This window comes from Fusarium flagelliforme, assembly GCF_020744385.1.
Source record: "Fusarium flagelliforme strain FIESC 12 MPI-CAGE-AA-0113 chromosome Unknown B0J16scaffold_1, whole genome shotgun sequence".
NCBI classification, from domain to species: Eukaryota; Fungi; Ascomycota; class Sordariomycetes; order Hypocreales; family Nectriaceae; genus Fusarium; species Fusarium flagelliforme.
Genome location: NW_025763503.1, coordinates 7,657,284 through 7,674,886, shown reverse-complemented (window position 1 = coordinate 7,674,886; position 17,603 = coordinate 7,657,284). Strand labels below are relative to the sequence as shown.

General features: G+C 50.8%; 7 protein-coding genes across 7 annotated transcripts; 2 read left to right on the top strand and 5 right to left on the bottom strand.

Moving 5' to 3' along the window:
- Positions 1-277: 277 nt before the first annotated feature.
- B0J16DRAFT_45593 (uncharacterized protein) lies at positions 278-2,785 on the bottom strand. The gene is made up of 2 exons (XM_046133894.1): positions 1,559-2,785; positions 278-1,512 (listed from the first exon to the last, which is right to left on the bottom strand). The coding sequence occupies exons 1-2, from the start codon at positions 2,622-2,624 to the stop codon at positions 422-424; spliced, it is 2,157 nt and encodes a 718-aa protein (XP_045990456.1). The 5' UTR covers positions 2,625-2,785; the 3' UTR covers positions 278-421.
- Positions 2,786-3,628: 843 nt separating this feature from the next.
- On the bottom strand, positions 3,629-5,031 carry B0J16DRAFT_331165 (thioesterase-like superfamily-domain-containing protein). The gene is made up of 2 exons (XM_046126544.1): positions 4,628-5,031; positions 3,629-4,582 (listed from the first exon to the last, which is right to left on the bottom strand). The coding sequence occupies exons 1-2, from the start codon at positions 4,725-4,727 to the stop codon at positions 3,732-3,734; spliced, it is 951 nt and encodes a 316-aa protein (XP_045990455.1). The 5' UTR covers positions 4,728-5,031; the 3' UTR covers positions 3,629-3,731.
- Positions 5,032-5,317: 286 nt separating this feature from the next.
- Positions 5,318-5,851, top strand: B0J16DRAFT_258114 (uncharacterized protein; the record flags this gene model as incomplete). Its single annotated transcript, XM_046123168.1, has 1 exon — positions 5,318-5,851. One exon carries the CDS (start codon positions 5,318-5,320, stop codon positions 5,849-5,851), a length of 534 nt encoding a protein of 177 aa, XP_045990454.1.
- An 862-nt stretch (positions 5,852-6,713) lies between these two features.
- Positions 6,714-10,503, top strand: B0J16DRAFT_45580 (armadillo-type protein). The gene is made up of 3 exons (XM_046133893.1): positions 6,714-6,888; positions 6,985-9,295; positions 9,479-10,503. Exons 1-3 carry the CDS (start codon positions 6,843-6,845, stop codon positions 10,416-10,418), a joined length of 3,297 nt encoding a protein of 1,098 aa, XP_045990453.1. The 5' UTR covers positions 6,714-6,842; the 3' UTR covers positions 10,419-10,503.
- Positions 10,504-10,782: 279 nt separating this feature from the next.
- Positions 10,783-14,020, bottom strand: B0J16DRAFT_45574 (eukaryotic membrane protein family-domain-containing protein). Its single transcript, XM_046133892.1, has 2 exons — positions 11,701-14,020; positions 10,783-11,654 (listed from the first exon to the last, which is right to left on the bottom strand). Exons 1-2 carry the CDS (start codon positions 13,891-13,893, stop codon positions 10,983-10,985), a joined length of 2,865 nt encoding a protein of 954 aa, XP_045990452.1. The 5' UTR covers positions 13,894-14,020; the 3' UTR covers positions 10,783-10,982.
- Positions 14,021-14,378: 358 nt separating this feature from the next.
- B0J16DRAFT_360485 (dienelactone hydrolase) lies at positions 14,379-15,334 on the bottom strand. Its single transcript, XM_046129698.1, has 3 exons — positions 15,210-15,334; positions 14,780-15,161; positions 14,379-14,733 (listed from the first exon to the last, which is right to left on the bottom strand). Exons 1-3 carry the CDS (start codon positions 15,257-15,259, stop codon positions 14,413-14,415), a joined length of 753 nt encoding a protein of 250 aa, XP_045990451.1. The 5' UTR covers positions 15,260-15,334; the 3' UTR covers positions 14,379-14,412.
- A 391-nt stretch (positions 15,335-15,725) lies between these two features.
- B0J16DRAFT_331159 (uncharacterized protein) lies at positions 15,726-16,780 on the bottom strand. Its single transcript, XM_046126543.1, has one exon. The coding sequence runs from the start codon at positions 16,725-16,727 to the stop codon at positions 15,873-15,875; it is 855 nt and encodes a 284-aa protein (XP_045990450.1). The 5' UTR covers positions 16,728-16,780; the 3' UTR covers positions 15,726-15,872.
- Positions 16,781-17,603: the final 823 nt, after the last annotated feature.

Here is a 17,603-nt window from a genome sequence, read left to right as displayed (position 1 = left end):
GAATCTGACGTGCTCCCCGATAGAGTTTCCGTTAGTCAGCCGAAAAAGGGGGCAATCGGTGTACCCGATCATCCGGATTTCAAGTACCGGGCGGGCGCCGATGCGGGGGTACTCGGAGGCCTGGGTTGGCCGACCTGGCGGCGAAGAATGGAATGTAATTCCCGCGTGGGAAAAAAGATATGGCTCTTGGTACAGGGTAGCTCAGATTTTAATGAGAGATCATGAGCTCAAGAGTTACTAAGACACTGCCACTTTTTGATCTTAGCATCATGAGTATCGTGATTTGTTCCATTGATATAACAGACATGCTTTTCTACAAAGGCTACATAAGTCGTTATTGGTATCTAAAATCCCATCGCTAAACACATCATTCCCAAATGCCACCTTATCCAAAGGTCCATCATGCAAAGCTACCCAAAGCTTACGAGATATAAACCGGCATACGACTCCCAAGCAACTCACTCTTACTCAACTGCACATCCAACTTGTTAAAGTCGTGCAGCATCAACCAACAAATCATGCGGAATATCAACGTGCACCACGCATCATCGTGTGACACTTCCTGCAAATACAACGCGCTCTCAAGTCTTCCCTCCGGCACCTCACTAAGCATCGAAGCAGCTTCGCTCATTGCGCTGCCGGGTCGGCTAGTAGACACCGACGGGCGGCCGTTGGGTATAGTGTTGAGAGTCATGTTCTCTGCACTTCTGTGAAGACGCGGTGCTGGCATGGGCGGTGGTGGGGAATGGCCTCGTTCCATGCCGCGCATGCTGCTTGCTTGAGTTCGACCGGTTCCTGCTCTGCGGAAACCGTGGCCTGGAGGTGCTCCAATGATGCTTGCGCGACGATCTGTTGAGCGTTCGGCGCGAGGAATGACCTTTTCGCGAATAACGTGGAAGTAAACCTCCATAAATTTGTGCTGTCTCTCGTCGGGGCTAGCTTCGTGCATGTCTTCGAACCCAAGGGGTGTGACTCTAGGTTGTTGTGCATCTTGTCGAGTTGACGGGCTCCATTCGGCATGTAAAGATGTCACATCTGACGAACGATCTTCGCCGTCATTGAGAAGACGTAAGACTTCTTGGATATGCGATCTGAGAACATCTTGGACCATTTCTCGTCGCTTCTTCTGAACCTCGCTTTCGTGTACTTTGAGGCCGTTCGCCTCTGCATAGGGAGTGATGGTACCAGCAGGTTCTTTGGCCGTCAGGATCTGGTCGCAGTCGTCAATAGCTTCGTGAAGTGCCCTAAGAACAGACATCTTCTGCGCTGTGCTCTCGTCTTTGTTGTACCCCAGAATTTTGTCGGCATGCTTCCTGATTCTCTTGAGGATGACTGGGTTTCGTTGCGCTCTTGGTAGTGGTACCTCGACAAGATCATAGTAAGCGTCCATGACTTTGTACAGTGACACTGATTGCTTATCCCAGCGGTCTGACGTCGGGTTGGGAATATGAGTGAACATGGTGTTCTTGATATGGAACGTGCGACTCAGCATACCGAGGATCTCAAATGAGACTGCAGCTTGTTAGTCAATGCGACATCAGCAAACGACTCAACGTACCAGGAAACAGATGCGACGTGTGCTTGCCAGCATCCTGGAAAGCACGAACAGCATTGGTATTGCAACCAATTCTGATCAGAGTCTGAGAAATCTCTTCACGAGTAGCCAGCTGTAGGAAAGCCAAGTTTCCAGGATCGTCTTCAGGGAATTGAAGACGTCGTTGATCCAACAACACACTGTAAATGGTAGACACATAGCCAAAGCAAAGTTCCTTGACTTGATCCGCAGGAATTACTCGATTGGACTCAAAGCGGCTTCTTCCATAGATGCTGAAAGTAAACATCAACCCCAGATCAGATACCTTTTCACCAAGGACCATAAAGCCATTGCCTTCGGCGCGGTAGCGGTCACGTCTGCGGTCGAATTCCTTCCAGTAAATACCCAGTGCTGCCAACATCTCGATAAGATGGCACATTGTTGTTGTCGCGTACGGACGAAGAACCGTCGCAGGCATCGTATCCCAACTCTTGCGCTTGCGCTGAAGAGCTACCGTCAAAGTATGCGCATCGTATAAACCCGGAGGCTCTGTCGAAAGATCGCGCTGTTCTGACGTACTAGGAGGACCAATGTTCTTATTCATCTCCTCATATTGGATCTTCTGCCACTTCTCCGAGTCGTGCTCCATGCGCTGCACCGCACTAAGGAGTAACGTCCATGAAGCTCGCTCGTTGTCGGCAGTGTGAACACGTTCTCGTCTCGTCTTGGCGGCGTATTCTTCTCGCAAGTTGATAGCCAGCTCAGACCAGGTATTATCCAGACTCTCTTGACTGCCGTCCAAGAAATAGATCTCGGCGTCAATAATAGGACCATTTTTGTTGTCTGGCGGCGAAACGAAAATGACCGGAGCTTCGAATTCGACTTCGAAACGGAGTTCGTCCCATGAGAATCGACGGGTTTTTGTAAGGGCCCATTTTCCCATTACTTTCTCGTTGCATTGGGCGTATCCTGCGGCAGAGGCATAGTATTGTTGCAAGACTTGCATGAAGGTGGCTGCCAGCGCGACTAGAGATATGATCAGGGCTACCAAGGCCACAATGACTTCGGGATCTGCACTATCGTCGGCCATGTTGACGGTTATTCGGGGTTCGCACGTTCGGTTCGTTCGTCTAGTGTCTCAGATGGTGGCGTCGCGTAGTGAGAAGCCGTCTCTAGCTGAGGACAGGGCTCCAGAGTCGAAATGCTTTCCTCTGAAGTTGTAGAAATTGAAGATGCGACGGGAGAGGTTTAAAGAAGCACGCAAAGCAGTCAGTGTCCTTTTTCAACCAAGACCCGCGTGGTAAGTCTTTCAAGACGGCCCCATGATTGTCAAAAGAAAGAGAAAAAAGAGGGAACCAAAGGAATTGAAAGGAGAAAGGTGAGCTGCAGAAGCAGAGCCTCGTTTGAACTTGTCAGTTCGCATCTTGCTCTAGCAGGGGAAGGCGTACAGGGCTCAAAGTCCGGGGTTTAATTGGATCGAGCGGAATGAGGTGGACATAGCGTGATGGAGACAGACATTTGGGGGCGGCCACTTTTAAGGCCGTAGAAGGCCTCAATCGTTTAAGAGTCCAGTTAGAAGATGTGGATTGCCGGTAAGAGAGAAGGCATGGAATGTTGATACTTGAGGTTACAGATCTTGTTTGATGCCCATACCTTAATTCAATGGGTCGCTGAAGAATAAAGGTTATCCATACCGTCAAGATGATGACATTAGCGCCCTATAGCCCTAAAGCTTAGCGGATCGTGCGCTGGAACAATTGGTGGGTGCGGGGGGCTGGGCGCGGGCGCTAAAAGATGGATCCCGTCTGGAGCCTCAGGGTAGATGCCAGAATTTCTATGGAATGAACAAGATGTTTTTATGTAGCCGCGTATCGATGATCAGATACGCGATCATGAGAGACGAAACCTTACTTTTTTGTGTCTACTAACTGGGTTAATGTTAAATGACTGATAAATACGGGAAACGAAGCCACTGCAGCACTTACAATTGCAGTCAAATTTACAATATCTTGCTTCGGTTCAAATGATACCTCAATAAGGCTTTCACACGGCGACCTTGCCACAACCTCTTACGCACAGGGGCTCCTGCATGTAAGACAGTTCTGAAATCGAGATCAGTGTTTTAAACAGGTCTGCTTTGTCTCACTTAAGCCGCTAATCTATGTCCATCTCCAAGTATAATGGGTGGATGTCTATACTAAAGCTTCATCTGCCGACCCGTGTTCCTCTCAGCATCCAATATCAGCGCAACAATATTACTCAAAGAAACAACATCACCCTCCCCATCAAAAGCAATAACCTCAGCATCATACCTCCCATTCTTGATAACCTTCGCCTCGATCCTTATCCCCAACCACTCCTCTCCCTCCTCCGGCAAAGCCTTCTTGACATCTAGACTCAACGACACAGTCGGCATCCAAAAGATCTTATCGAACGCGAACCGATCTTTAGGAGTCGGCGCTTCAAAGTCTGTAGGTCGGTAGCCCTCGATTATCAGCGCTGGAGCTACGTCGGCGAGGTAGCTCAGCATCCATGTCTTCCAGCGCTCGCCGTTGGACATGCGAAGCCAGAGATCCCAACATGCTGGCGATGTTTTCTTTTCTTTGGGACTGTAGAATTCGACGTGTTGCATCATTGGTGCCATGTCCATGACTATCATGTGTAGCCTCTCCCAATCCGGATCATTGCCATCTGCAAGTTTGGTCAAGTCCACTGGTGGAGGGGATTCGCGGAGTTCAAAGCCTGTGGGTAACGTAAGACCACTCTCAGCCTCAATGCGGTTATTCGTGACATATGCCGCGATTTTCTTTTTAGACTTGGAAGTTATCCAGGGACTTTGCGATATAAGTCCCTCTTGGTACAGTGTTATGTGGATGATTGATAGAGCGCGGCCTCTTCGGACTTCTTCGACTATAAGAACAGCTGGACCGACGTGTGTTGCGTTCAGGAAATGCCAATGCGCAGCGAAAGTGTCGGGTTGACCGTTAGATCCAAGATACTGGCTCGCGACGCGAAGAAACATCGCAGAGATATATCCTCCATGAGGGACTGTATCTGTTAGTAAGTCATGGTCTCATTGAAGGCATTACGTACCTGTTCCGACAGCGAACGACTCTGCGAGATTGACCGTGAAAGTACTCTCATTTTGCTGTGTGACTTGAGACTCCACCTCTAGCAGTGGATATGCTGACATTTTGAAGCAAGTTATTCTGTATCTTGATGGTTGTGGTAAACTATGAGTTGCATAGGTTCATGTTGGCGTCTTGTGTCAAAGACCTGAGCCGAGGCTGACAGGGGTTCCACGATATGCGGATGGCTGATCTCCACGGCCTTCCATTTCAATTATTCGCAACTTGACTGGAATGCCAAATAGATGTAAATGATAGACACTTATTCTGGAAGAGTTAATACCAAGCGCGCTTCTTGTTTGCTCAAGGCTATTGATTCAACTACCTGCCGACTGTTGGGCAAAGCTACGGCCAACGGACGTCTGTTGATCTACACCTTGAACTGAAGTCCCTCCGATCTTACGATAGAGACTAATCCGAATTACCTATCTTAATCACAATCCCGTGTAAGTTGTCGCTGTTCCTGGTTCTGGGTTGGCGGTAACCTTAGACGAGGTTGGTCAGGCCAGACGGCTGACTAAGATCATGACGCGGTCCCCTGTAACATGATGTCCGTGTTTCAAAGGAAGCGAGACTGATCTCTTCCTCCTTCCTCCCTTTTCTTTCCTTTTATCATTTACATCACATTACAAACTTACCTACATCAACAGCGATCATGTCTCGATTCTCTCGCTATGATACTGACGAGGAGCGTCTCCCAGAGGGCATGCAGAGAGTAGGCTATGATGCTGACACTCAGGTCTACACATTCCGCGACGCCGACGGAAGCTTCTGGGAGAGCGCGCCAGGCAACCAATACGGCCAGCTCACAAAGGTCGGCGAAGCGCGTCCTGAAGGCCAAGAGTCCGAGTCCTTCCTCGTGACGAACCCGCAGTATCACCAGCCCAAGATGTCTTGGTTCACCGAGATGAAGCCCTTCCTCAACTTCCTCATGCTCATCATCCTATCGATGCTACTCCTCTTCTGGTTCCTCGGTCACAAGTCCTCGCCCGAGGAACATATTCCTATTCCGGATTGTCCGGAGGGTACTGTTGCTTATGGTGTTAAGCAGGGCGATACGTGTTGGTCTATCGCCAAGAAGGCTGGCGTGGATCTTGATGAGATCTTAAAGAAGAATAAGGATGTTGATTGTGAGGCGCTCATGATTGGGGATCGCATTTGCGTGCCTGGAAAGAAGAGCATTGACTGAGTCGTTGCACCGTGTTTTGTGGAATCATGTACAGAGCATCGCTCGTGAGACCAATCGACGGCAGATGATGGCGCACGACTGTGAGCTGCATCGAACTAAACTGAGTGAGCTTGGGACCAGTCTGTGCTTAGACAGCTGCGCCTGGGCGGGCTATCGTTCATGCTGAGAAGCGTCATGGTGGATGTCACCGGCAGGTTGGCTTTCATAGCAACAATACCTATTGCAAGCAAGTACTGTTTAATGGATTAATCAGATCCTGTACCAGTCTTGTCTTGTCTTTGGATGTTCTTGTCCAATTGTTTGGTGGTGAAGCGTCGAAAGCTCTTTAGAGCGTATCCGTCAGCCGGCCAACGTCATGCTGGGCCTATCAGTGGCCACTCATTGGGTGCCATCTGTGTCATTATGCACGTTAGCTAGTGCATCATCTGGACCGACCTGTGCCAGCAAGCCAAGTCTTGGCCCATGAGCGTTGCGTTGCATTGCGTTGCATTTATCCGATGTCTTCAGCAATGCCTATCTTTCGAGCCTGAGGGGAGAGATAGAGCCAGGCTTCGTCAGACCTTCGGGAATATCAACAAACAATACCGGACAAAGAAGAAAGAAGAAGAAATAGCTCCAATTGTCTTCTCAAGGCGGTCAACCTTGGAGCTTCTCATCATCCAAGAAATCATCACCACAAAAAAGCCCCGCGCTAAAGTGGAAAAGAAAACGAGGGGCAACACCAGATTTTAGACCCTTGGAGCGCTTTGGCCGCTGCCTACCCAACCAGCATCGAAGCTGCCAGGAGCGGGGCATGGGAATTTTTTTTTCTTCCCTCTAATTTCGACCCGAGGACCCCAAATAATTTAAAATTTTCGGACGCGGGTCCCTTGCGATTTCTTTTTCTTTCTTCATCCAACTATAAACCTTCGGGTTCTTTTTCTTTTTCTCCTTCTCTTTTCCTTTTTTTCTTTCCTTTCTACGTCGTTTCAGCTTCGACTTAGAAATAATCATGGATAAGGGGAAGCTTGCACAGCTCCTTGAGGGGAGCCAAGTCCGTAAGTTTTTACTCTTCTGTTGATGTCAACATGCAAGCTCTGCTCTGTGTGTTGTCTCGCTTAACATACTCTGAAAGCTAACTTTTTCTTCCTCAGCCAACACTGAGCAGGTCAAGGCCGTTACCGCCGAGCTCCAGAAGAACTTCTACACAAAGCCCGAGTCGCTTCTCGCCCTCGTCGAGATCTCCCTCACACATGGAGATGCTGGCGTTCGACAGCTCGCCTCGGTCCAGGCTCTCCGTCTGATCCCCAAGTTCTGGGAGAAGACCGCCCAGGACCAGCGACAGCTTGCCCGCAACCACCTTCTCGAGGGTGTCCTCAAGGAGTCCTCCGCTGGTGTCCGCCACTCTCTCGCCCGTCTCATCGCCGGCATTGTCAGCGCTGATATGGAGAACGGTGAGGGTGAGGATTTCCTCAAGCAGCTCCTCCCTCTCAGCAACAACGACAACGTCGTTGCCCGTGAGGTTGGCACATTCCTTCTCTACGCCATCCTCGAGGAGGACCCCACCCACTTTGCCGATAACACACACGATCTTCTCAAGCTCTTCCAGTCCCGTATCGAGGACCCTGAGAGTAAGGAGGTTCGCATCAACATCGTCCGCGCTATTGGTGCTATCCTCATGATCATTGAGCCCGAGGAGGATGAGGTCGCCCTCAACGCTATGCAGGGTTTCGTTCCCAGCCTGGTTAACATCCTCAAGGCTACCGTCGAGGCTGAGGATGAGGAGAGCTACAAGATCGTCTTCGAGGTCTTCCACTCTTTCATCGCTTACGACTCTTCTCTCCTTGCCGTCCACCTCCGAGATCTCCTCTCCTTCATGATCGAGCTTGGTGGAAACGTCAACGCTGAGGAGGATGCCCGATCTCAGGCTCTTGCTTTCCTCATCCAGTGCGTTCGTTACCGCCGCATGAAGATCCAGGGCATGAAGACTATGGCTCCTGAGCTTATGGTCAAGGCCATGCACATCGTCACCGAGCTCGACCCCGAGGACGACGAGGAGGAACTTTCTCCTGCCCGCACTGCCATCAGCCTCATCGACACCCTGTCCAACGAGCTCCCCCCTCGTCAGGCCATTGTCCCTCTTCTCGAGCAGTTCCCCCACTTCGCCGGTAACAACGACCCCAAGTACCGTATGGCCGCTATGCTCGCTCTCGGTAACGCCGCTGAGGGTGCTCCCGACTTCATCTCTACCCAGCTCCAGCCTCTCCTCCCCACCATCATCTCTCTTCTCCAGGACTCTGAGACCCGTGTCCGCCACGCCTCTCTTGTTGGTCTGATCCACCTCGCTGAGGAGATGGCCGATGAGATGTCCTCTCACCACGAGCAGATCATCGCTGCTGTCCTCAAGAACCTCGAGGCTGCTTCTCAGGGTCCCTCCGACAAGAGCAACGTCAGCATCATCCGATGCGCTTGCGGTGCTCTTGACACCTTCGGTGACGGTATCGACACCAAGATCATGGCCCAGTACGGTCCTAACCTGATTGGCCCCATGGTCCGTCTCCTCGACCACGAGGACTTTGGTGTCAAGGCTGCTGCTGCTTCCGCCATTGGTGCCATCGCTTCTTCCATGGAGAAGGGTTTCGAGCCTTACTTCAAGGACGTCATGACCTCTCTCGGCAAGTTCGTCTCCATCAAGGATGGCGAGGAGTCTCTCGATCTCCGAAGCTCCACCTGCGACAGCTTGGGCCGCATCGCTATGGCCGTCGGCTCTGAGGCTTTCCAGCCCTACGTCATGGACCTCATGTCCGCTTCCGAGGAGGCTCTCAGCCTTGACAACCCCCGCCTCAAGGAGACCAGCTTCATCCTGTGGTCTAACCTGTCCAAGGTCTATCACGAGCAGTTCGACCACTTCCTTCCCGGTGTCTTCAAGGGTCTCTTCTCTTCTCTCGAGCTTGAGGAGGAGGAGATTGAGCTTCCTGGTGTCGACGTCAACCAGCTTGGTGACGGTGCCATCGTCGTTGGTGGCAAGCGTGTCAAGGTCAAGGCTCCCGAGAACGAGGACGACCTTACCATCGCCGCTAACGGTGAGGAGGATTGGGATGATATTGAGGATCTTGACGACCTCGGTGCTGTGACTGCTGTCGCTCTTGAGCAGGAGATTGCTCTCGATGTCCTCGGTGATGTCATCTCCAACTCTTGCAACAGCGCCAACCTCGAGCAGTACGTCGAGCCGACCATCGAGAAGGTTTCTCCCTTCACCGAGCACACATACGAGGGATGCCGAAAGACCGCCGTTTCCACCCTCTGGCGCACCTACGCCCGTGTCTTCCAGGTCTGGGAGGAGGGCTCCGGTGTCAAGTGGGAGGCTGGTCTTCCCGCCAAGCACACTCCTCCTACCTCGCTCATCTCCATGGGCCAGGCTCTCGAGAAGGCTACCATGACCATCTGGTCTGACGATTGCGAACGGTTAGTAACTCTATTTTTACTTTTTTTTCTTTCTCCCAAAATGATGACTACCTTGCGTTATACCCAGCTCACTCAGAGGCAAATGCCGTTGCTGAGAACGCGTCTAATCACGTCTGATTCATGACACTGTTACTTCTTGTTTCTTGCACTCTTGACATGAATCATCCGCTAACAGTCTTACAGCTCTGTCATCACCGACATCAACCGCAACATCGCTGCCACCCTCAAGGCTTGCGGTCCCGCCGTTCTCACCTGCAAGGACGGTTTCCTCCAGGAGATGGTCTCGGTCGTCGGTCTTCTCATTACCCGATCGCACCCCTGCCAGATGGACCTCGGTGACGAGGAGGAGGAGCCCGATGTTGAGGGCGGCTCTTCCGAGTACGACTGGCTCGTCATCGATACCGCTCTTGACGTTATCGTCGGCCTTGCCGCCGCTCTCGGCAGCAGCTTCGGCGAGCTCTTGAAGATCTTCGAGAAGCCTATTCTCAAACTTGCCAGCTCCAGCGAGGATCTCCACCGATCCACCGCTGTTGGTACCATTGCCGAGATCACCAAGTACACCGGTGAGGCCATCACTCCTTTCACCGAGTCTCTTGGCCAGGCCCTTGTCCGTCGCCTGACAGACCCCGACCCTCTGGCTAAGTCCAACGCTGCTTACGCCATCGGTCTCGTCATCCTCAACTCCTCCGACACCAACAAGACCTTCCCCATGTACCCTCTCCTCTGGGAGAAGCTCGAGCCTCTCCTGACCGTCAACGAGATGCGCATGATCGACAACGTCGCCGGTGCCGTCTCTCGCATGATGGCCAAGAACCCCAACAACGAGTTCGTCTCCCAGGCTCTCCCCGCCGTTGCCAACGCCCTTCCCCTCCAGGAGGACTACGAGGAGAACGCCCCCATCTACGAGAACATCTACAACCTCTACCAGCACTCCAACCCCACTGTCGAGCAGCTCACCCCCCAGCTCGTCAACATCTTCGAGAAGGTCCTCAGCCCTCCCGAGGAGCAGCTCGAGCCTGAGACCAGACAGATCCTCCAGCAGACCGTCCAGATGCTCTACAAGGCCAAGCCTGACCTCCTGGCCAACAACCCCGGCCTTCTCAAGCTTGCCAACATCCAGTAGATTGGCAGCTTAGCATCATGACTTGAACGACAAAGGGTTTATTATATATAGGGATACGAAACTACGATATGATTTGATGAAGAAAAAAGTTAAGACACGCGGTGTGTCAATTTAGAGTTTATACCGTGGATGGTACAGCATAGGGAATGGTAAACAAAAGGGAAAAAGGATTATAGGGATGGCAAGCGCTGGGATTTCTTACGAAGCTGTATAGATGCTTCGGGACTTTTGATACCTAGGAATAGAAAGAAAAGATACCTTTCCATATGGACATTTTGTTTTTTATGAACTGTGAAGTAATTGTGTCTTCGTCAAGAAGCCAGAGTACCTTGTCATGGACTCGTCTTGTAGCAATGCCTGATAGCCCAAGGTCAATGTTGTCTCTGTTAGGGGACCCTGTTTTTGGTATCTTTGGCGCAATGGTATTGCACGACCCGTCTTGTCTGGTGATTGAACGTAGCTGTTGGTAACAATGGAGAGCATTGAACATGAATCATACTTGTATTCTTTTGATCCCGGATGCACATCCCAAACGCCATATAATGCTAAAAAGAATATATATAATCACCAAATCCTCTTCGCAACCATCTCATACCTCATAACCTTCTCAAAATCATCCTTCTTCCCCTTATCCTTCTCAACCCTCTTCCCCGGTCCCTTGCCCCCCTTAAGCCCCTCATTCCTATCAGCATGTATCCATCTCTGCCTCTCCTCGCCAACCTCAACTTGTCCAAAACCACCTACCCGTCGTGCATTGACAATCTCAAAAGACTCGGCTGCATACATTGCATGTTCCTTGCGTTTCATATCCGCGTAGCGATTGCGGGAGTATTTGAGAAGTAGCATGCCAAGTAGAAGTTTGAGGATGAGAAGGACGAGAAAGGCGATGAAGAAGACGACTACCATTGTGAGCGCGGCGATGACGTCGTCGGATGTCCAGGAGTACCAGGGGCGGGAGTTGAGGGGGGATCCGTAGGGGTAGCCGTATGTTGCGCGGCCTAGGGAGTCGCGGATTAGAGTATCGAAGTGGTTCAATGCTGCGACGATCGCGGGTGATGAGGGCGTGGCGGATTCGGATGTGAGGGATGTTTGTGTTGATTCGGGAATGGGCATTGGCATTGGGAGGTGCGTGGAGAGTAGCATGTGGTAGGTTTGGATGGAGGCGCGGATGAAGAGGCATGATAGCGGTATAACTGCCAGACCAAGACGTTTAGTGAGAGAGGGAGTCATAAAGGCCTGTATCCATTAGTAAAAGTGACCAAGAGAATGGTGAGTGACTTACGTTAGTGTAGTAGTCTTTGCAGAGGATGTCAAGAAGACGACTGTAAAACGCTGGCTTGATGTTGTTGAACTTGGTAACATACGCATGCTTGATAGTGTCGACAAGCATTTCACTGCCAATAACAATGAGAAACGGAGACAAAACCTCGCCCGACATAAGACAATTTGTGATCCAGGGTGGAAGCACCGTGAAGCTGTGAGGAAGAATAGACGGGTTATGCAGCGGCTTAGAGGCGTCGTCAAAGGATGTCTCAGAGCCAGCACCCGGAACACTCAGTCCACCAACTTCAACAACGTTGCGCATGCCGATAATGAGAAGCATAATCCAGAGCTGGAAGCGTTCGACGATATCAGCACAGGTGAGCTGAAACAGATTGTCTTTCTCGAAACGTTTGAAGACGGTGCTTTTGATCTCGACGAATTGGTTCGAAAGAAGAAGCGTCAGTAGAGCATTGGAGTACGAGTTGACAGCGACGTTGAGCGTGATAACTTGGTAGTACAGTGCTATTGAGTGAAGACAGCAGTACGCCAAAGCCAGCATAAACATGCCTAGTGGGAGCAGTACTTTTGATCGACCTGACGCATTACGAGAGAGTGTTTCCGTACTGAATAGACACTCGAGAATATCCTGACCAAGAGCAGAAAGGAGACGGTCGCCAACTTCGAGAATGTTGTAAATGACGTAGAGCTTGATAGCGGACTGGGCTCGGATGAAGTGGTACATTCGGCTTGCGTCGAGGGTCATGAGGGCCATAGAACTGCAGATGATAACCAAGCCTTGAAGAAGATCAGCTTTGTGAAAGGCCGATAGGTTCGAAGGCATAGATTTGGTCCTCCTGTGTCGAAACGTTCCAGATCGAGGTTGGGACCGAGATGGTAGGGGCTTGAAGTGAGCATTTGCATGTGGTTTAAACTCGTGCTTCTTCTGATCATTCGAACGACCTCTAGGACGACTCTCGCTGCGTGATCGTCCTTCATCGGCGCTCTCCTCGGTGGCGGTAGGCAGTGTACCTCGTCCTCGTTGCCAGAGCCTTCCTAGACCGTACCATACATAGTCGACGAGCCATCGGACCTCCTTAAGAACCAGATACCCCCACCAACGAACCAGTACGCCAACAGCTAGGGTGAATCGCATAGGGAGAATGGTGAAGTTATACAGCCAAGCGTCAAGACACGCCAGGGCTCCAAAGTTGAGTGTGCGCTCGAGGAACGGTGGGAGAAGGAGCACATTCTTGAGACGCTCGAACTTGACGGCGTTGGATTCGTAGGGGATGTCGTAGGCGTGGGATTGGTGGATGTACAACGGACTAGGTCGCTGAGCCGCCAATTCGAGCTGTAGATGTGTAGGTAGTGACATGGGTGGTAGAGGAATAATAGGCGGGATCGGTGACGGGGGTCGTAAGCCATCGGTTTGGACAGGAATGGCGGTCGCTGGTGTTGATCGACTACTGTTAATAGGAGATGTCGGACCTGCACCGTCGAGATTTAGAGATGGAGGCCGACCAGCGGGATTGAAAGAAGAGTATCTTCGCGGTGAAGATGTCCCGGAATCGTTCGCTTGTCTTCGACTCGTAGGAGGTGTGGACAGAGTGCGCGCTCCAGGAGACGGTCGTTTTGGAAGTTGAAGATCCCAAAGTCCAAGGCCAGCAGCCGAGCGAGCCTCCACGGCTACACTATTCGGCTGCAGCGAAGGAAACGCTTCGGTTTGTTGGTTCTCGAGACGCATCGTCGCTTGTCGTACAGCCTCACGCTGGTCAAGAATATGAGATGTAGAATCTCTCCGTTGCGGAGCGGGGGCAACAGGTAAAGACTCAGGAGAGTTTGCGAGGCGCTGCATCTCAGTTGCCGAGAGACGACGAACATTTGGGTTTGTAGTATTGCTTATCGTACTGCTGCGACTGGCCCTTCCAGAGGGAACAGCCGTTTCGAGGTCACCATCCTTTTGCGCATCATCGGTCAATGAATAGTGACGTTGCTGTTCATCCAGTCTTCGCTCGTAATCATCTTCTTCGACCGCTGGTTCCGATATGGATGATGAGTTGGAGTATTCGCGACGCATACTAACGCTGGATCCTTCGGAAGAGTGATCCTCGTCGGAGGCGATGGTAGCTAGTTTGGCGGTCTGTTCGTCGGCGCATGTTGATGCAGGAGGGGAGGGAAGCGGTGGGAGGATGGTATCGACGGAGGCGGCCATCACGCGGGTTTGTGCTCCTGAAGCATGTTTTTGTTACACTTGTTCAAATGAATGTGATGAGGAGAAGGTTGAGTCGCGTGATGAAAGGAGAGACAATACGTTGCGAAGCCGTCACCGAGCATGGAAGTGAGACAAGACAGGCGGGAAAGCTGAGGTGAGCTGGCTACGCTGGCCAGTGGGTGCGCCACAGTGGAGTCTCCCCTGAAGGTCACTGAAACTAAGTCGAGCAAGGTTGTGTCAGTGGCTTGAGGTTCCAAGGATCTGGATTGCCGAGACGGGAAGAGATGGATTCAAGATGAGATCTGGTCTTACTCGGATATGTAAAATAATTAATAAATCGCTTAATATAGATGGCCTTTTCTTGCAATTGTGCTCTGCGCGACTTGAATTATTACACATGACATATTGACTTGATTCTGATTCTTCAGTGGCTTAAGGTACCATTCCGCTTCACCAAACTTTAATCAAGACTTTTCAATCAACATTCCTCTATTATTCTATATCTATACTATCTCTAACTTAGATAAGGTGCTCATCGAACCATTGAACAGCCTGGAGGAAAGCCTGCTCCTTGGCAAATCGCTTAGCATTATCCTTAAGATCACTGCGCACAGCAAATCCGTGCTCAACGTGAGAGTACAGGTTGATCTGGAAAGGCTTGCCAGTCTCGATAAGAATCTCCTCGGAGCGGTGTCGCTTCTCGGCGGGGAAAATGCTGTCGGTCTGCGCCGCTGCGATGGACAGGGGTCCTGAGATGGCTCGGAGTTCATCTTCCTCGACGAAAGAGGGGTGGGCGACGTAGCCGACCTTGATGCCCTCCTTGTAGTTGCGAATAACGTACTATTTCTGTTAGCAAAAATAATTAATGTAGAGTGCAGGGACGTACCTTGGCTCCGAAGCAGTATCCGACACCTCCGATCTTGTCAAGACCCTGATCCTTAAGGTACTTGATAGACTCAACAATAATAGGGTCAATCTGGGCGGGAGTATGAGGGTTATCGCCATTGGCACCATTCATGATCCAGCTCATGATGTCGACGCCCACGGGAGGGTATTCCAGGACATCGCCGTTGAAAAGGTCGGGAATGATGGTGGTGTAGCCGTTGGCGGCAAATTGGTCGGCCATGAGCTTGCTGTTGTTCCAGATACCAAAGATATCAGCGACGTAAACAATTCCAGCGCCCTGGTGAGCCTTGCCCTCGGGGGCGGTAGCAATGTAAGCCTCGATGCCGCTGGGAAGCTTGATCATCTTGCCAGTGGGCTCGCCTCTGTAAATTGTGAGTATTTGGTACCAGGATGATGGTTAAGGTGCTTACTCGTGGCGGACACCGACGGTGCAGCACTTTCCGGGTTGGTTAGATGCCATTGTATATGAGTTATGAGTGTATTTGGTAGGTGTTGTTATAGACAGTAGAGTGATTGAAGCTGAAGATGTTGAGATTTTCTTTCGGAGGACAATCGCCCGAATTATATAAACACTTCCCACCCAAGCGGATCCCTCTCTTGTGACGCAATGGAACCCGAAAATAATATTCCATACATGTCCGAGGTACCCCACAAAGCAGGAACCCTTTGGTACAGATCCAGAAAGCTCATTGGTGAGAACTAAATGCCGTGTTTGAATTGGGACTCTTATTTCCGTCTCCACGGAATGCCGAATTATGAAAGCGCGCATGGAGTTAATGGATTTTCGGAATCTGGTAGGAATTTCCGTACTTCGGTGCCGGACTCGGCGAACGAAAGAACATGGTTATCATGATATTGCGGAAGGCTTCATGGATTTAGGACTTGAAGATTAATGATGGACTTAAGAAGACGTGGTCCACAGAGGTCAGGGTCGCAAAACGCTTCACGTTAAGTCCGTCGCATCCAGGAGATAGCGATAAGAGCAGACAACAACTGGATCAGCATTGGTAATCGTTTGGTATCATTGCTAGGCCGTAAAAGCGGATATCTCTATAGTACGCCAATAACTTCAATTACTTTTGTCGGATTCCTTTGGGTTTTCTCTTCTTGAACACCACCGTTTGTACTCCAGACTCAGCTTCCTCGGGCTCTGGCTTTATCAGAGCTTCAACGTCCGGCGCTTCCGTCTTGACAGTCGTCGTCTCCTCTTCCTTGATAGGTGTAGTAGTATCGTCATCTTCCTTCTTGATATCCCCTTCGTCCTCCTTCTTGACATCCTCTTCCTCCTTAACCGCCTCTTCTTTAACCGCGCGAGGCGCAAACGTCGATCCGCTCAATAGCGCATCAAGCTCGTGATCTTCTTGTGGCATCGCTTTCGAATCCCGTCCCCATCGTCTCGGTTTCTTAAACAAGCTCTGCATAGCATTCTCCTCCTCCTTCTCCTCTTCCGTCGCCTCCCGCTTCCTCACACCATTCGCCCTCTTCTCAACTTTGACCTCCCCATCTTCCTCCGTCTTCTCAATAACCCTAGTATTTGTAACCGTCCACTCTCCCGGCAAAGCCATCTCGGGTCTAAAATCGCTCGGCATCGCAACGCCCATCTCAGCCAGTTGTTCCCTTTGTTTCTTCAACGACGCTTCGGTCGGTGCGCTGGGTTGTTGCACGCGCGGCGCAGGTTTTGACGGACCAGCCGCTGACGAGGAAGATCCTGAGACGACGCCATTTAGACGGGCGATTTCTTGCTTTGCGCGCTCTTTATCGCGCTCTTCGCGCTCGTGGCCGCGGTGGAGATCGCGTAGGAAGCGTTTGAGGGCGCCTTGGTGCTTTGCGGTGGATTCGTGGTTTGTGCGCTCGAGTTTTGTGTCGCGGACGTAGATTTGGCAGTGCTTGCACCAGTACTTTGGTGTTGATTTCCAGTATTCGGACATTTTGGGTGGTTTGTATGTGGATGTGATGTTTGGAAGGTTACTCTCGAGAATTGATGATTTGAAAGTCGAGATGCTTATGTCACTGGAAATTCCAAGCACGGGCCACGTGCTGCAGGGTAAGCTTTTTGCACTTGACGATGAGATGCACAGAAATCGATGCTGAACATGACATGCCGTCTTAAATCATTCGTAATCATGGCGAAAGTCTTATAGCCAACAGCTCATTATCCCTCATCGACTATGCGCAGAATTGGGGTTCCTGTGGTGAGGTTGCTCGTGATCCATCAACATAATGTCTTGACTTTGTCAAAACTCTTTATTCAAACACAACTTAAGCCAAAAAGCAAAGATGGAGTTGAGAGTCAAGCAGCTGTCACGCCACGCAGAATACAAATATTTTACCGACCTTGAGGGAAGAATAAAGTAACAAATGATCATTGACTTCATGATTCTAATATCGCGGACTGCCTTGTTTACTTGAAGTCAGGGTCTCATGCCATACTCCTTCAGCTGTCGCAAGTTTACCCTCGCGAAAACTTAAAGAAAGAACATACAGCTGACTGGCAAAGTTATAAAAAGCCCCTGTTGAGCTGGGTAAAAGTGTTGAATGCCAAGGAACTGACTTTTAACCTCTTGGACATGGTTGTGTTAGCGAGGAACTTATGTTGATGTTACCCGACCCCATGAAATGACGTATGTGAAGCCAACTCTGAACTCTCACGATGCTTTCCCTGACTCGGCAGTTTGGACAGATCGTCTACCCAAAGCCTGCCGTAGACCAGATGGGATCATAGCGGACCAAAATCAAGGTCTTGAATTAAGTCAACGCCGCCATAACTAGTTCGCTTGCTTGAACTCGCCTCTCGAGTCTCGACC

Excerpts from the sequence above, each read along its gene's own strand:
- B0J16DRAFT_45593 (XM_046133894.1), bottom strand. The coding sequence starts at position 2,624 with ATGGCCGACGATAGTGCAGATCCCGAAGTCATTGTGGCCTTGGTAGCC. Across the intron at positions 1,513-1,558 it reads CACGTCGCATCTGTTTCCTG|TCTCATTTGAGATCCTCGGT; the intron begins GTACGTTGAGTC and ends AACAAGCTGCAG.
- B0J16DRAFT_331165 (XM_046126544.1), bottom strand. The coding sequence starts at position 4,727 with ATGTCAGCATATCCACTGCTAGAGGTGGAGTCTCAAGTCACACAGCAA. Across the intron at positions 4,583-4,627 it reads GTCGTTCGCTGTCGGAACAG|TCCCTCATGGAGGATATATC; the intron begins GTACGTAATGCC and ends TAACAGATACAG.
- B0J16DRAFT_45580 (XM_046133893.1), top strand. The coding sequence starts at position 6,843 with ATGGATAAGGGGAAGCTTGCACAGCTCCTTGAGGGGAGCCAAGTCC. Across the intron at positions 6,889-6,984 it reads CCTTGAGGGGAGCCAAGTCC|CCAACACTGAGCAGGTCAAG; the intron begins GTAAGTTTTTAC and ends TTTCTTCCTCAG. Across the intron at positions 9,296-9,478 it reads TGGTCTGACGATTGCGAACG|CTCTGTCATCACCGACATCA; the intron begins GTTAGTAACTCT and ends ACAGTCTTACAG.
- B0J16DRAFT_45574 (XM_046133892.1), bottom strand. The coding sequence starts at position 13,893 with ATGGCCGCCTCCGTCGATACCATCCTCCCACCGCTTCCCTCCCCTCCT. Across the intron at positions 11,655-11,700 it reads GCAAAGACTACTACACTAAC|GCCTTTATGACTCCCTCTCT; the intron begins GTAAGTCACTCA and ends TAATGGATACAG.
- B0J16DRAFT_360485 (XM_046129698.1), bottom strand. The coding sequence starts at position 15,259 with ATGGCATCTAACCAACCCGGAAAGTGCTGCACCGTCGGTGTCCGCCAC. Across the intron at positions 15,162-15,209 it reads ACCGTCGGTGTCCGCCACGA|AGGCGAGCCCACTGGCAAGA; the intron begins GTAAGCACCTTA and ends CACAATTTACAG. Across the intron at positions 14,734-14,779 it reads GATACTGCTTCGGAGCCAAG|TACGTTATTCGCAACTACAA; the intron begins GTACGTCCCTGC and ends TAACAGAAATAG.
- B0J16DRAFT_331159 (XM_046126543.1), bottom strand. The coding sequence starts at position 16,727 with ATGTCCGAATACTGGAAATCAACACCAAAGTACTGGTGCAAGCACTGC.